The sequence below is a fragment of the Protobothrops mucrosquamatus genome, unplaced genomic scaffold, assembly GCF_001527695.2.
Source record: "Protobothrops mucrosquamatus isolate PMUCROS unplaced genomic scaffold, P.Mucros_1.0 scaffold4966, whole genome shotgun sequence".
Lineage (NCBI taxonomy): Eukaryota > Metazoa > Chordata > Lepidosauria > Squamata > Viperidae > Protobothrops > Protobothrops mucrosquamatus.
The window spans coordinates 27,039-44,439 of record NW_015390849.1 but is presented as its reverse complement, the minus strand read 5'-3'; the positions used below and the strand labels follow the sequence as shown (position 1 = coordinate 44,439).

General features: G+C 42.1%; 1 protein-coding gene across 1 annotated transcript in view; it reads left to right on the top strand.

Moving 5' to 3' along the window:
• The window catches only part of LOC107299467 (peflin), a 10,946-nt gene extending 8,765 nt beyond the window's left edge, over positions 1-2,181 (top strand). Inside the window, exon 5 of the mRNA XM_015828822.1 lies at positions 1,019-2,181. Coding sequence (XP_015684308.1) covers positions 1,019-1,248 — 230 coding nt within the window. The 3' untranslated portion in view covers positions 1,249-2,181. The remainder of the gene's footprint in view (positions 1-1,018) is intronic.
• The last annotated feature ends 15,220 nt before the right edge of the window (positions 2,182-17,401 follow it).

Sequence of the window (17,401 nt, the reverse complement as noted above, 5' to 3'; positions counted from 1 at the left end):
TTTTTTTATTAGGGATTGAGTTATGTGAGAGTTAGTTCTCACTTTGCCAGAGGAATACCATCTGATATCCAATCTTGCTAAGACATGAGACAGATTACTTGTTTATTCATTTAACAAGTGGATACAGCTTCCCATCTACTCAAGACTGCCCAGAAATAAAACATAATAAACGATACAGATCCAGTTCAGAAGGATCTGTCTCAAGGATTCTAAAAACTACATTATTAACGTATCAAACAGAGCTTGATCAAAATCCCAGTCTCGGTGTCTAGGTAGAAGTCTTTCCTGTCTTCTGAAAGGCTAATAGGCTTGGGGGGTTGTCGGTATCTTAAGAGGGGAGGTGCCATAACAGAGAAACTCTGTTGCCTGGGGCCTACCGGAGGCATTGCTTCATCGATAGGACCTGGAGCTTGCCCACTTTTGCCAGCTCTATTGGGATGGGCAGAAACCATTGGTCCTAGGCCAGGGGTAGGCAACCTTGGCTCTTTTATGACTCATGGACTTCAACTCCCACAATTCCTCAGCCAGCATGGGGAAACTTTGGCCCCTTCATGACTTGTGGACTTCAACGCCCAGAATTCCTGAGCCAGCATGGCTCAGCTTGGAAACCTCTCCCTTTCCCCTCAGCATGGCTGGCTCAGGAATTCTGGGAGTTGAAGTCCACGAGTCCTAAAAGAGCCAAGGTTGCCTACCTGTGTCCTAGGCAGTCTGACAATGAGGCTTCCACCTTCCCCCAAAAGAGAGATTGATCTGGGCCACTGCAGAGTTCAGGCAGAAGAAAGAACTGCAAAAATACAAGCATTGATTTCCCTATAAGCAGGGGCTCACTTTTGATTCCCAGCAGTGACTAGGAGTCTTCCTTAATGGCTTCTGAGCTCTTCTGCGATGAATTACTGATCAGAGGGGAAAAAAACCAAATCTTAATACTTGGGAGCCAACTTGATTGATTTCAGCCCAGCCTTGCTGGGGAGAGACTTGAGAGATTTCCTCCGTCACATTTCCATTGCTTCCCTTCTAGCTCTTTGCCAAATGGGGTACAGTTTGAGCCCCCAGTTCGCCCAGCTGCTGGTGTCCCGTTACGCACAGAAGGGCTGCGCGCCTGGCATCCAGCTGGACCGCTTCATCCAGATCTGCACTCTCCTCCAGAGCATGACCGAAGCTTTCCGGGAGAAGGATACCGGCATGACAGGCAACGCGCGGATCAGCTACGAAGACTTCCTCATGATGTCCGTTTCTCGTATGCTGTGAAACCTTTCCTTCAGAAAAGAAAAAAAAAAAGGAAGGGGGTGACACTGAGGACCCTGCATTGGACTGTTGGCTTTCCAGCAAGATGGAGAAGGGAAGGTCCACCTTGTGCACAAGGGGTTGTGGATGAAGGAAATGGAAACCACCATCATTTATTTCTGTGAAGCCGATGCCTCAGTTCCACAAATGGACTCTTTGACATTGTTCTACAGTTGATAGATTTGGGTGTTATGGATTATTGTTGCTTGTGAAACTCCTAAGGGAGGAAATTGCTCACGCTATCGGATTTCCCCAGCGAGGTCCTTCCAGATGCACTGGAATTTAATTCCCAGAATCCTTCAGCCAGATCGGTTGAAGATTCTGTTTTGAGTTGAAGTCCAAAACAACTGGAGGCACCAGGTCAGGAAAAAGCATCCCTAGGACACCTGATGCCCTGTTCCCTAGAGTTTCCTCTTTGGCCCCAGGTATAAAATCATATAAACCTTCAGTTTAGGATAATCTTCCGGCTTCGGAGCAAGTAGCCCAGCATATCGAATAATAGCGCTTCCTTCTGAATTTTCCACCTGCATGTCGCTATGAATTTACACGGGTCTACCTTGAACAGTCCTGAATTCCACAGCAGAAAGTGCTCCGTAAGGACAGACCGAGGCTTCTGTCCCTGGTGCTCATTTCAAGTTTGCCATTAGGAGGTAGCCAGCTCTCCACCCACCCATCCATCCTGCCAAAATTTCTTTTTTGAGTGGGACATTCCTGGTAATTTTCATCTCCAGGTGATCCCTCTTGGCCACAGGTCCTCTTGCCAATAATTAAATCAGGTGCATTTTCTTGCCAATGTAACTTTCATAGTGGCCCAAATCATGGTTAACGATGTGCCAGCCAGAGATTTATGATTTATACTTGAATGCAATATACAATAAACAGTCCCAAGCACTGTGATTCTTCTTTTCCTCCTCCTCCTCCTCCTCCTCCTCCTCCTCCTCCTCTTTCAGTGTAATAAATCTCTAGAGTAACATAGGGACAGAATGGCACAGCCTAATTTAAAACTCTATTAAGTTTCTTTGGAAAAAAAAAGCTGAAATACAGATGTGATAACTAAAACAGGGTGAGAAGCTGGAGACCTAATTGAACAAGCATCCCTTTGGTGGAGGTCTCTAAAACTTACCAAGTTAATAAACGTGAATAGAAATCTCATACGGAGAACGACATCTATGTCTCTTCTTAGAAACATAACATTAAACTTTGATTTCTGGGGTTTGTCGTTGCAAGAGAGGAATTTGGAAGTATTCTGAGATACAGAAGCAGATCACAGACTGTGTTTTGAGTCAAGGAGCAACATATTAGTGTCCTTCCCATGCCTTTTTTCTCATAACCAGTTCTCTGTATGTTTATTTATGTGCTTGTGGCACTTTTATACCACCAACTCGACATAGATTGATCACTTCTCACTTCGCGAAGCTACACAAAATCCATAAAAATGTAACACTAGCCTACTGCAGCCTGCATCCCATGAACATCTTCCTTACTTCCTATTTATTAAAAGCTCTGAAGAACAGCTCAGCTGTTAACTGCCCTCTGAAAGGCTGTCAGAGGGCACTGTTGAATATCCAATATCTCAGTTGTTTTCTAACACTGGGGCATACCTGGACAAAAATCATGCTGTTATCCCCCTCTTCCGTGTTTAATATTCATTCCGGTCCTTTCAAGATTACAAGTTAGGTGAGTTGGGTCTACCTGAAGAAGGTTATCCTTCAGATGCCAAGTCATAAAGACCTTTATTGGTTTAAAGTAATACTTTAAACTCTATTGGGGAACCCACTGGAAGAAAATGTGGCACCCTCTATAGCAGGGGTAGGCAACCTTGGCTCTTTTACGACTCGTAGACTTCAACTCCCAGAATTCCTGAGCCAGCATGGCTCAGCTTGGAAACCTCTCCTTTTCCCCTTAGCACGGCTGGCTCAGGAATTCTGGGAGCTGAAGTCCACGAGTCATAAAAGAGCCAAGGTTACCTACCCCTGCTCTATACCAATGTTATATGGCCCTGGCAGTTCTCAGACACCAGTAGGCTGGCTACTACATTCTGCATCAATGGAAGTTTGGGACAAGAACACAATTCAAAATGTTTCTCACTATTTTTAAAAAAGATTTCCAAGGTAGAATCAGTTCCACACTATACCGAAGTTTTGTTTTTACTGGTGTTGAATAAGGTTGAGTTCACAGCAAAGTAGCCATGGTTTATGGTTGACTGAGTTCAACATGCCATGGGAAAATCCAATTAATTGTAGTTCACTGCAGTTCACTGTATCTAAGGACCTGTAAGGATCTTTGAAGGGGCATCATTTGAAGGGGAAATTTCTTATTGATTCAGGAGAACATATATTTTACCTGTCTCTAATTCTTGGATCTCTCAAGCTTCACATTCCTTGTTGAGCAGGGCCCTTATTTTTTGCATTCTGCTCCTGAACATGGAGGTTCCATCTAGGAGTCAGAACTGACCTGATTGTTTAATGGAGATTGAATATATTTTAGGTCAAGTCACTATTGCTCCCTACTGGTCAGTATTATTAACTTATTATTAACAGAGAACCAGATATCTTCCAGATATACTGGGACTTCAATTCCCAGAATCCTTATGCTGGCTGGGAAATTCTGCGGCATTGGAGTCTGCACATCTTAAAGTTGACAAGGTTGAGAAACATGCATCAAAATAGTGGAATTTTTGCCTTTGCATGATGTCTGTATCCAGTGGTTTTCTTGGGATTGACCCAAGAAAGTCAGTCAAAATACGAAGCAAAAAAGCATTAATTGCTCTAAACTCTAATGTACTTTGATTGTACTGTTTCACATTATAAGCATACCGGCATCTAGCCCATTTTCACTCAACTAATTCGGCAGTGGAATGGGTTTAATTAAATGGTGGTGCAAATCCAGCCATTGTGTCTTAAGACACTCTGGTTAATGACTTCATGCAATATGCTGAAGACATTGAATGCAACAAGCCATGGCTTACACAGTGATGCGCTCTTTGTTCTGCAATTCTGATTGCCCAAAAAGGTATCCCAAAGGATCGTGTTCTGCAACATCCCCATCTCCCAGATCAAAGGGCACTTTGGTATACCACCCAGTTCTAGTTTCCAGCTGTTCATGTACAACACTGACTATAATCAGGTCTTTGCTGCATCAGCTGCACTCTGTGATGTCCTTCTGGGCTTGTGGAACACATTACACTACTCAGCATGAGGTGGAATTCTGCTAAAGCTGCAGAAGTTTGTAGTAGGGGGTAGGGAGAATAGCATCTCATCCATTGTGATGCATTATAGCTGAAATTCCTTTTGTAGTGGCCACTACGAAAAGAGCTGTCAGAAAAGATGGACACAGATTTAGTTGGTGAAAACTAAGCCTGGAATATCATAAAATCCACTCAGTGAACTATAGAGTGGAAGTGAATACTAGGAGCGTCCAATCCTGCTGTTTCAGCAACTTTAGAAGGGGTGGACTTCAACTCCCAGAATTCCACAGCCAGTTGATCATTTGAGCTTGGTCATGTGGAAAAGTCAGCCACCCCTCCAGAGAAGGGAATATTAAAAAGGCAGAATATTATATTTCCTCAAAGAATCTTAAAAAGGCAGAAAAGCATGCCCAGTTTTCTTAATAGCCGCAAGTCTCCTTCCCCACAAGCAGAGGCCAGCTCTGTAGAAATGCAGATGTAAATAATCCATTCAGGAAGGTTGGGGCCAGGAAGCTAGAAATTAGGAAGACAAAGACACCTAAAATATACATACTGCCACCCAAATTCTAAGGACAGGAGACATAATAGGATTTAACCCACCAATACCAAAAGGGCACACTCAGACTCAGGTCAAAGTTCATGACACAGGAAACACAAAGCTTCAAACAGCAACAGGAAACAACCTCAAGAGCCCCAGAAGGTATAAACGCCCACCACTCTGCTCCCTGTGGTCAGTTTTTCTAGTTTTTCCATCTTTCTGTCTGGCTCTGCTCTTCAATAAACTACAACCTTCTTTCTAAAGCAGTCTCCATGTTGTTTATTCCCAGCTTGGACTCGACCCTGATGAGAATTTTTCTTTCAACAGTCATTTGTGCTTTCAGTGAGAATGCTGGATTGATTTGTTCTACAGTGCATTTGTTTGTTGCCTTGGCAGTCCGTGGTATTGACAGGAGTCTTCCCCAAGATCGGTGTTCAAAACACTTTCTAACGTGCTTCGTCAAAGTCCAGCCTTCACTTCTAAGGAAACGGAGAGAAACATCCCCTGCTATGCTGGCTGAGGAATTCTGGGAGCTGAAGTCCACAAGTCTTAAAGTTGTCAAGGTTGCAGACCCCTGCATTAGAATATCTTTCTGAAGGCCTTTATTGTTGTGCTACCCGGTGCTCGTTGGCAGCGTAATTCTTGTCTGCCAGTTTCTTTATGCTTAGTGGTTGATCCTAAAAGGCAGAAGCTCTCTCCCACTTCAATATCATCATCATTACAAAGATATTAAAGTTGGTTGTTAAACCCATTGCCATTAGCTTGGTGCATATGTTCCGAAGAGCTATAAATCAAAATATATGGCATCAATGGTGGTAACCTTAGTAACAATAACATGAAAATCTCAATGACTTGCTCTGCCTACACGAGATCAGTCTATTAAGAGATCTGGCAAAAGACCAGAAAACCTGTTGACAGGATCTAACAGAATGAGTTCCTCCTGAATCAAACAAGCAGACATTAAATGTTGCCGAAAGCCTGAAGTTTAACTAGCGGAGATAAACACACACACACACACACACACAAAACCATCCTAATGTTTTTCAGTGTGGAGTTCCGAAAAGGCACCAAATGGGGGAAAAGTGGAGAACTTGCATATTTCCTGACCCTTAAATGATGGAGGGAGGGAGAAAGAGAGCTCCTTGCATTAAGAATGAGAGCTTTAAAAATGATCGTGGAGGTAAAGACTTTGAGGAGCACCAAAGTCTCTCAAAGGAAGGCAGAAATGATAGCACCTGCCCAAACCACCTGTGGTCTGAATCATTTTCCTAGCACTCACAAGGGACATCAAGAGAAGGAAGCACCTGACGTTTCCATGGAAGCTGCACTTTTTCATATTCAGATATGACATGCTGACAAGCTCACAACGCAGAAGGTGTGCAACAGCAGGTATCCTGGGCCGACAGTTAACTTGACCGGACATTTGTCCGCTGCATTGAGATGAGATTAAGAACGATCTGGAGAGATGACAGACCCAGCAGCCTTCAAGGTGCTGGGGATGTTCTTTATATATATATAAAATGGTGGTTAAAAGGCTTGCAGTCTATAAACTACTTCTGGCAGTCATTTGGATGTGCAGTGATTCATCTCTGAAGTGGGAAATGTACTTCTGCTCACTACACCCACACTAGACTCAAAGTATCTTTTCCATTACAGGTCCAAAAAGCTGCACTTTCCCATTTTGTGGTTGGAAGACTGAAACCTCTGTGTGTGTGTGTGTGTGTGTGTGTGTGTGTGTGTGTGTGTGTGTGTGTGTGTGTGTGTGAAAGACAAGTTCTACATTATCTCATGGGTTTGAGACTTCAGAAGATCAAGTTTCAAGGTTTTTCGAGGGGTTGCCTTGGCAAAAAGTAAATTGTGAATTATCTTAGTGAAAGTAAATTGATCTCTGCAGCTCTTAACTGTCAGCACAGGCTGATACTTCTGTCCTTCACTCCATTTAATCTTTTCCACGTGTTCGAGCAGAGCTTCTGTCTCAAAAGGTTTAAAACCCATCCATGGAGACACTGTACATTTTACCATTTTCTTTCTTTTTTTCTTTCTTTTAACTAACTTGTTCTGCTCTTGGGGCAAAAAGGTTTATGAACTCTCTGTAGCAATTTTCAACCCAGAAAAATAGCAGAAAAGAAAAAAGGGATAGGATACACACACGAGAGAGAGAGAGAGAGAGAGAGAGAGAGAGAGAGAGAGAGAGAGATTAGACTTTAATGTTATAAAAGTATTCCAATTATCAGCTTGAATGGGCAGAGAACAGGAGGGAAAGGAGTGGTTTTCAAACTGCCACTCAGCCAACTCAGTTAAATTACATTCCAGCTAGAGGTTCCAGGTTCAAAACTCTTAATAATCCTCTGGAGCAGTCTTATCTTAGCAAGTGTAAGGTGTGTGGACTTCAACAACCAGAATTTTCCAGCCAATCATGCTGGCTGGGGGAATCTGGGAACTGAAGTCCACACTTCTTAAAACAGAATGAACAGTTGCAGGAGCTGAATATGTCTAGTCTAATGAAGAGAAGGACCTGGGTGACATGATAGCAGCCCTCCAATATTTGAGGGGCTGTCACAGAGAAGAGAGGGTCAACCTCCAAAGCATTTCAGGGCAAGACAAGAAGTAATAGATGAAAGCTTATCAAGAGAGCCATCCAAGCTAAAAAGTTGATGACAGTGGTAATAATTAATCAGCGGAATAGCTTCTCTCCAGACGTTGTGAGTGATCCATCACTAGTTTTTGTAGTTGTCTGTATTTCATTATTAAAATGCAATTTAAAAACTTTTTTAAAAATGTCCACGCAAAGGTCCTAAAAAAGTTCCTTATTAGCATATTAAAAAAATACACCCAGGGCTGGTGAGCTTAGCTAATTAAGTCCAACCACCTGTATATTATAGGAAGTTAGCCTAAGCTGCACACGTCTTCAAGAAATCAGGGAGGAGGGATGAAATAGCAAGAAATTCTCAGGCATATAGGTGGTTTTATGGTATAGAAGCAGCTTGTTGAATATCAGCAGCCATGGTTGATTTGGACTGGGGTCCCAAGCATCCAACTTTACTTCTTTGCAGAAATAAAATATTGGATCCCAGGTTCCTCTGTCAGCGCAATTATTGGCTCATCGTGCTGGATAAAATGATGTTGGGCTGGCCCAACCATGCAGTTGACTTGGAAGATGCTTAAGACATCATAAACTGGGTCACACACACACACACACACCCAAGCTGAATGCTGTTATTGCTCAGCAGTTCCAGCTGAGACATTAAAGATCTGCCTTGCCATCTCATTGGAATAAAGGCAGCAGAAACCTGCTTAGGAGAATGCTGTGCAGAAAGGACCCAGCTTATGAAAATTGCATTTTGCTTAGATAGCATTATCGTCAAGCCCAACAGGACAGCTCTGAAGCAGAACGGAGACTCATGACGAGAGCACTGTGGGCAACCTCCTCAGAGGGCAGGGAGCCACTGATGAATGGCCTGGCTCTGTAGGAATCCAAGACCTTTGCCCTTCCTCCCAGCCAAACAAATAAAAGGCAGTTCAAGGCTCAAAGTCATGCGGAGAGGCAGCCTGAAGCCTTATAGGAAACTTTAATTATGAAACTAATTTATAGCACACTAGGATACCCCCAGAATACAACTCCCCAGATAATGGGAGTTGCTGCTAGATGAGTTAACTCTTAAAATCCCCCTGGAGTCCATTCCTGGTTATGCAGTTTTCGTGGCCACACTATTTGTAAGTGATCTGCCCTTCCTTCTGGAATGTCATTTGGACTTCCCACCTAAAATTCAGCTGCAGGATTTCCTCAACGTATCCTAAACAAGACAGATAAAGAGAGAAATAGAGAGGATAGATAAATAATAGACAGAGATGGATGGATAGTTGGATATATGGGTGGTAGCTGGTAGGTAGGTAGGTAGGTAGGTAGGTAGGTAGGTAGGTAGGTAGATAGATAGATAGATAGATAGATAGATAGATAGATAGATAGATAGATAGATAGATAGATAGATAGATAGATGTAGGTAGATTAGATAGATAGATAGATAGATAGACAGACAGACAGACAGACAGACAGACAGACAGACAGACAGACAGATATAGATAATGATGATAGATAGATAGATAGATAGATAATGATAAATAGATAGATAGATAGATATAGATAATGATGATAGATAATGATAAATAGATAGATAGATAGATAGATAGATAGATAGATAGATAGATAGACAGATATAGAGAATGATGATAGATAGATAATGATGATAGATAGATAATGATTGATAGATAGAGATTGATAGATAATGATGATGATACAGTAGATATAGATAATGATGATAGATAATGATGATAGATAGATGATTGATAGAGATTGATAGATAATGATGATAGATAGATATAGATAATGATGATAGATGATAGATAATGATAGAGATTGATAGATGATGATGATAGATAGATAGATAGATAGATAGATAGATAGATAGATAGATAGATAGATAGATAGATAGATAGATAGATAGATAGATAGATAGATGATAAATAGAGATAGATGATAGATATAGATGATGGATGGATAATAAAGAGATGAGTGAATGATAGATTAAATAGCGATGATAGATGGATGGATGGATGGATAGTGATAGAGAGATGAGAGAGAGATAAATAGAGAGATGATGGATGGATAAATAGGTAGCTAGATCATAGGTAATAAATAGAGAGCTAATAGATATAGAGAGATCGATATGGAGAGATGATAGAGATGATGGATTGATGGAAAGAGATATACATAGAGTGACATAGATAGAGTGAGAGAGAAATGGATAGATATAGTCAGTGCTTTTTTTATAAAAAAAAAAAAAGGTGCCGGACCTCACACACGTCATACAACCCGCCTTGCCTACCCTGCAAGGTTCCATCCAAAAAAGGTGCCGGAACTCCGATCTGGGGGTTCTATGAGAAAACAAAGCCCTGGATATAATACCTATGCATGCCATAATCAGAAAAACCCAAAGCACTGTAATTTTCAACAGAACAAAGAACTTTCAAGTCAGGGGGAAAACAGCTTACAAAAATATGTGTCCTGGCAGAAATGCTTAGAGATTCCTTTTGTATTTAATACCGTGAATCGAGAATGAAAAGAAATAACTTTCACGTCAGATTAAGGGAGAATTTTTTCGTCCATCTCTCCATCTATGAATCATCTTTATCAACCCAGACAATATTGTCTGATCAAAGAAAAGCAAGCCTGATCCTTTCAAAGAAAGGGATGGATGGCTGTTCAAACCTCCAGCTGCCTTTAGCTGGATTATAGCCTTAGATCTCGCACTCCTTTTCCGTAGGGTTTTCCCTGTATTCAAACACTTTCAATCCACACTAATACACCACACTTTCTGTGGATTATTTTGCTTTTGGCATCTTGGCATGTTCTTTTTTTGGGCCACAGACATCTTCTCCTCGCTTCACTTATAGAACATATCTTAATTTTCAATCCCAAATCCTGTTTCTCTTTCCCCAAAATGCTCTCAAAATCTTGGCTGAGAGGATACAGTGTGTCTCCAGCCCCACCTTCAGGACAGAGGCTGAACTGCATGCCTTGGACCTCATCAGAAGATGCTCTGACGTTCCCTAAGGAACAAAATATGATTTGTGGCCGTGCAGGCTGTCAAAATCGTATAAATCCTTAGCAGGCAATTAGGGGTTGGGTGTAAATTTCAGTGACTGGTTTCTGTAAGCTCACACAAACCGCTATTGGATTTATATTGAGATGGCCAATTAGAATTAGGCAGCAGGAACGGGTGTTTCAACGATAAGCAGCGATTTTAGTAATAAAAATGGAGTTTAGCAACTTCCGAGAGATTACTTGGCAGTTTGAAAGCTAGGTTGGGTTTGGAAAAGGGTTCCTCACCAAAGTGTGTTTTCTACTGCCTGCTTCCTTGCAGCCCTCCCCGGTTCTTCCCTCGTGTTCACACTATACATTTATAAAGCGAAGTTGCAAATTTAAGTTTAATCTCAGTTTCTAGACTGCGGTGTGAACCAGGCTTGGGGGGGGGATCGTTTATGATTCAGTGTACTGTGGAAAGCCAGAAAATGTATTGTATAGAGTGCAAAGTTGTGAATAATAAAGTGTAAACACAGATTCTAGATCTCAAAAGAGGGGTCATTTGTCTATGAAAGTGCCCAGCTCATCCCTCTGACATCTTTCTCTAAACTCAACTTCTCATTTAGGGTGTCTTTTGAACAAAACCAATCATTTTTCCTAGTCTGGTGTGTGTGTGTGTGTTGTGTGATTTCTACTGGTTTGCTCTGTTTTAACTGCTGATATAGCTAACTAAGTAGTCGGTTTGGTCTAGTGGCTAAGATGGCTAAGATGTCCTGCCTCCAGATGCGCCTGGAGGCTGGACGAGAAGCAACGGGTGGAAACTGATCAAGGAGAGAAGCAACCTAGAACTAAGGAGAAACTTCCTGACAGTTAGAACAATTAACCAGTGGAACAACCTGCCTCCAGAAGCAGTGAATGCTCCAACACTGGAAGTTTTTAAGAAGAGACTGGACAGCCATTTGTCTGAAATGGTATAGGGTTTCCTGCCTGAGCAAGGGGTTGGACTAGATGACCTTCAAGGTCCCTTCCAACTTTATTATTATTATTACGAAGCAATAGATGGACACTAATCAAGGAGAAAAGCAACCTAGAACTAAGGAGAAATTTCTGGCAGTGAGAACAATTAACCAGTGGAACAACCTGCCTCCAGAAGCGGTGAATGCTCCAACACTGGAAGTTTTTAAGTAGAGACTGGACAGCCATTTGTCCGAAATGGTATAGGGTTTCCTGCCTGAGCAGGGGGTTGGACTAGATGACCTTCAAGGTCCCTTCCAACTTTACTATTATTATTATTATTATTATTATTATTATTATTATTATTATTATTATTATTATTATTATTATTATTATTATTATCTTTTACTTCCATTATATAACATTAATTATATTTAACAAACCCATACTTGTATGCTGGTCTCAAAACCAGGAGACTGTGAGTTCTAGTTCCGCTTTAGGCGTGAAACCCATCTGGGTCACTTTTGGCAAATCACCAGGAGACAGTGAGTTCTAGTCCTGCCTTAGGCATAAAAGTCAGCTGGGTGACTATGGGCCCATCACCAGGAGACGGTGAGTTGTAGTTCTGCTTTAGGCATGAAAGCTGGCTGGGCGACTTTGGACCAATCGCCAGGAGATGGGTGAGTTCTACTCCCAGCTTAGGCAAGAAAGCCATCTAGGTGATCTTGGCTCACTTGCCCTCTCTCAGACCAACCCACCTCACAGGGTTGTGGTTATGGGAAAACAGAAAGAAGAAGGAGTATTAAATAGGCTTGCTGCCTGGAGTTCTTCATAAAAAAGACAATAAAGACAGGATATATTTTTCCTATCCTGCTCTATGGAGTAGAGAGTTGGTCTCTGACAGAAGTCCACCTGAAGAGACTAGAAGCATTTGAAATGTGGATTTACAGGTGGCTGTTACGTATATGCTGGGTTGACAAGATCAGAAATGAGGAGGGGATAAGCCGCCTGGGAAAGCCAAGGGAAATCATCAAAACAATTAAAAAACGAACATTAGAATATTTCGGACACGTGATGCGACACCCAAAAAAATACGGCATACTCCATTTAATCCTCCAGGGAAAGATGGAAGGCAAACGAGGTCCAGGCAGAAGAAGAACATCGTGGCTTCAAAATCTAAGGGACTGGTTTGGACAAAACTCAGCAGCACTTTTTCGTGCGGCAGCTGATAAAAACAGGATCGCCAACATGATCGCCAACGTCCGATAAAGGATGTGGCACACGAAGAAGAAGATGCTTGATAAATTTCTAGAGAAACTCCAGAGCAGTGTTTCTCAATATCAGCCACATTAAGGTGGGTGTCCCAAAGGTGCTTTTTCAGGAGGCAACTGGGCTTTCTTGTTTTTCTTTGAAGATGTGTCGCTTCTCATCCCAGAAGCTTCTTCACTCTTCAGCTCTGACTGGATGGTGGGGAATGGAAGGATTTATACTCCTTGCAGACAGCTGGTCATTTGCACTCTTTTAGAGAGTCGTTGAGGCCACCTGGAGGTTTATCTGTGTCCTCAGGGTCACAGGGAGTATGAAATAGATTTCCAGAAAACATTGCATACTACAGGAACCATTTGTGCTTCAGTTTGAGATGCAGACAACACACACTCACCCCCAACGGCCTGTGCCTGTCTTCAACAGTGAAGGGACACAGGGCAGAAAAGAGTTTGCAGCCAAGAAGCTCCACACACATTTGCACTATTTAGGTGACCCTGAGGACACAGATAAACCTCCAAATGGCTCAACGACTCTCTAAAAGATTGCAAATGACCGGCTGTCTGCAAGGAATATAAATCCTTCCATTCCCCACCATCCGGTCAGAGCTGAAGAAACTTCTTGGATGAGAAGCGAAACGTCTNGCGCGGGCGGTATTGGGAGCGACGCGTCGCTCCCATGTAACGCCGCTGCTGCGCGAGCTGCACTGGCTGCCAGTGGCCTTCCGGGTACGCTTTAAGGTGTTAGTTACCACCTTTAAAGCGCTCCATGGCATAGGACCGGGATACCTCCGAGACCGCCTTCTGCCACAGACTCCCTCCCACAGACCGGTACGCTCCCACACAGTGGGCCTCCTCAGGGTGCCGTCGGCCAAGCAATGTCGGCTGGCGACCCCCAGGGGGAGGGCCTTCTCTGTGGGTGCCCCCACCCTCTGGAACGAGCTACCCCCCGAGATCCGGACGATTCCGGATCTCCTAACCTTCCGCCGCGCCCTCAAGACATGGCTTTTTCAGCAAGCGGGACTGACCTAGGGTGGATTTTAAATAGGGATAATTTTTAATGATTTTAATAAGAGACACAGCTACAAATATTTGGTTTTTAATTGGCTTTTATTGGGGAAATGTACTATGTTGTTTTAATATGCTGTGAGCCGCCCTGAGTCCCGTGGGGAGAAGGGCGGCATATAAGTCTTAAAATAAATAAATAAATAAATAAATAAATAAACCACGACCTGGATGACGGAGAATCTCCATAGACATTAAGATGGCTGGACTTCAACTCCCACAATTCTCCCAGCCATCAGGGAGAATTTTAAGGTGGCTGAGGTTGAGAAACACCACTCTAAGTGCGTTTAGCAGGGTAGATTACACGTTCTCTGCAAAGAGAGACATCTCTGTCAGTGTTTAAAATGTACAGTAAGGAGATTAAGTGACACACAGAGACGCACCCGGGGAAAATCTGGACTTCACATCAATTACTGCAGACGTTCCAAGCCATCCCCAAGGCAAATCCTCCTCCTCTTTATTCATGTGGAGCCACACATTTATTTAGGATATATTTAATTGTCCTTTAACAAAAGGCCCCAGAGCAACATCAAATAAAATGATAAAAGTAATAAAGAGCTAAATGGAAAGAGGCAGTTAAAAAAAAAAAGAAGAAGAAGTTAAAATGAAATCAAACCTGCAGGACAGATACAAGGAGTGGGACATCTGCTGACATTAAGACCTACGATACTCAGGTAAAATGATCGAAAAGACATCAAGGTGGGTGTCAGGTGGGTCTGGCTGAGAAGAGGCAGGGTTTCTCCACCATCTGGACTCAGCCAAAGGGTTTCTTGCCTTACTGTCTCTGGCCAATCAAGTAGAAAAAGAGTAGAGTAGAGTAGAGTAGAGTAGAGTAGAGTAGAGTAGAGTAGAGTAGAGTAGAGTAGAGTAGAGTAGAGCAGAGTAGAATAGAATAGAATATATAGAATATAGAATATAGAAAATAGAAAATAGAATAGAATAGAGTAAAGTAGAATATAGAATATAGAAAATAGAATAGAATAGAATATAGAGTAGAGTAGAATATATAGAATATAGAATAGAATAGAGTAGAATATAGAATATAGAAAATAGAATAGAATAGAATAGAATAGAGTAGAATAGAGTAGAATATAGAAAATAGAAAATAGAATAGAGTAGAGTAGAATATATAGAATATAGAATAGAATAGAATAGAGTAGAGTAGAATATAGAATATAGAATATAGAAAATAATAGAATAGAATAGAATAGAATAGAATAGAATAGAATAGAATAGAATAGAATAGAATAGAATAATAGAATAGAGTACAATATAGAATATAGAATAGAATAGAATAGAATAGAATAGAATAGAATAGAATAGAATAGAATAGGATAGAATAGGAATAGGAATAGGAATAGAGCTGGAAGGGACCTTGGAGGTCTTCTAGTCCAGCTCCCTGCTCAAGCAGGAGGACCTATACCATCTCAGACAAGTGACTATCTAGCCTCTTCTTAACAATCTCCAGTGATGGAGTGGCCACGATTTCTGTTCCACTGGTTAATTGTCCTCACTGTCAGGAAGTTTCTCCTTAATTCCAGGTTGCTTCTCTCTTTGGTCAGTTTCCAACCAGTGTTTCTTGTCCTGCCCTCTGGTGCTTTGGAGAATAACGCGACCCCCTCGTCTTTGTGGCAGCCCCTCAGTGGATGGATGATATTTTCAACGAAAGATAAAAAAAAAATGTTCCACTGCAATAGGCAAGGCGTTCAAACTTTAAACATCCATATTCTACTAAAAATGGATCTTTCCAGGAATGCGTGGCTGCAGTTCACAGCAAAACTGCTGCCTCTCCCGCCTATCTGCCTATTGAGAGGCTCATAAAGACGTGTGACCTCATCTTGCTTGGAATGTTCTCCATCCAGCTCTGTTTCCTTTGGATGCTGTTTGATTCGGGAAGAAATAATGGATTCTTTCTTTCATTATCCTTTTTTAGGAATGTATGGGGCTGCTGCTATCAATCCCCTATTTGGCAAGGGTCGGCTAAGCTGAGAAGTCTTTTTCTACCTGGTGTCAGCGTGAGAAACTCAGTTCTCCAAACTATCCCCTTATCATCTGGAGAAAAAAGCTCTTATAAATTCAGAGAGGGCAAGGAATCCGTCGTTTCATTTGCACATAACGAGCCAAATGTCCTGTATGATGAATGCATTGCCCTATTTTCTGCAGTGAGCCTCTAATATGCAAGGGAACCACTAGGGGCAGTGTGTACTATAAGTTCAATTCACTGTTCTATTTTCCCTACTCAGCCTAGATAGAATATGCAAAATACACACCGCGAGGTAGTTACACGTTCTATAGCTTCACCATTTAGCCTATTATAGCTCTGTAGCCTGCACTATCCATGTGATTCATCAGGGGGAAGCATCTCCATAGGATAAATATTATTTTGCCTATTTTCCTCACTGAACTGGCAAAAGGCAAGTGAGAAATAATAATAATAATAAAGTTGGAAGGGACCTTGGAGGTCATCGAGTCCAACCCCCTGCTCAGGCAGGAAGCCCTATACCATTTCGGACAAATGGCTGTCCAGTCTCTTCTTAAAAACTTCCAGTGTTGGAGCATTCACCACTTCTGGAGGCAGGTAGTTCCACTGGTTAATTGTTCTGTCAGGAAGTTTCTCCTTAGTTCTAGGTTGCTTCTCTCCTTGATTAGTTTCCATCAGTTGCTTCTTGTCCTGCCTTCAGGCGCTTTGGAGAATAGCTTGACTCCCTCTTCTTTGGGGCAGCCTCTGAGATACTGGAAGGCTGCTATCATGTCCCCCTTCATCCTTCTCTTCGTTAAACTAGACACACCCAATTCCAGCAACCGTTCCTTATATGTTTTAGCCTCCAGTCCCCTAATCATCTTTGTTGCTCTTCTCTGTACTCTTTCTAAAGTCTCAACATCTTTTTTACATCATGGTGACCAAAACTGGATGCAGTATTCCAAGTGTGTCCTTACCAAGGCCTCGTAAAGTGGTATTAACACTTCACGTGATCTTGATTCTACCCCTCTGTTAATGCAGCCCAGCACTGTGTTGGCTTTTTTGGCAGCTGCAGCACACGGCTGGCTCGTATTTAGGTGATTGTCCACTAGGACTCCGACATCCCTCTCACAGTTACTACTATTGAGCAAGGTACCCCCTATACTATACCTGTACATTTGGTTTTTCTTGCCTAAATGTAGAACCTTGCTTTTTTCACCACTGAATTTCATTTTGTTAGATAGCGCCCAGTGTTCAAGTCTGTCCAGGTCCTCCTGTATCTTAAGCCTGCCTTCTGGAGTGTTGGCTATTCCTGCCAGCTTGGTGTCATCCGCAAATTTGATGAGTTCAACATATAATCCTATTATAGTTCTCAAGCCTGTAATATCTGACTATAGGGGTGGAATGCACAATACCCAAGAGATCTATCATGGGGCAGTATGTTGGCCAATATTGGCCTAATACAAGAGTAGGCAATCTTGGCTCTTTTATGACTCAGCCAAGAAGCTTCTTCAATTCTAACTTCAGTTCCAACTGAAACTTCAGTTAGAACTCAAGAAGCTTCTTGGAC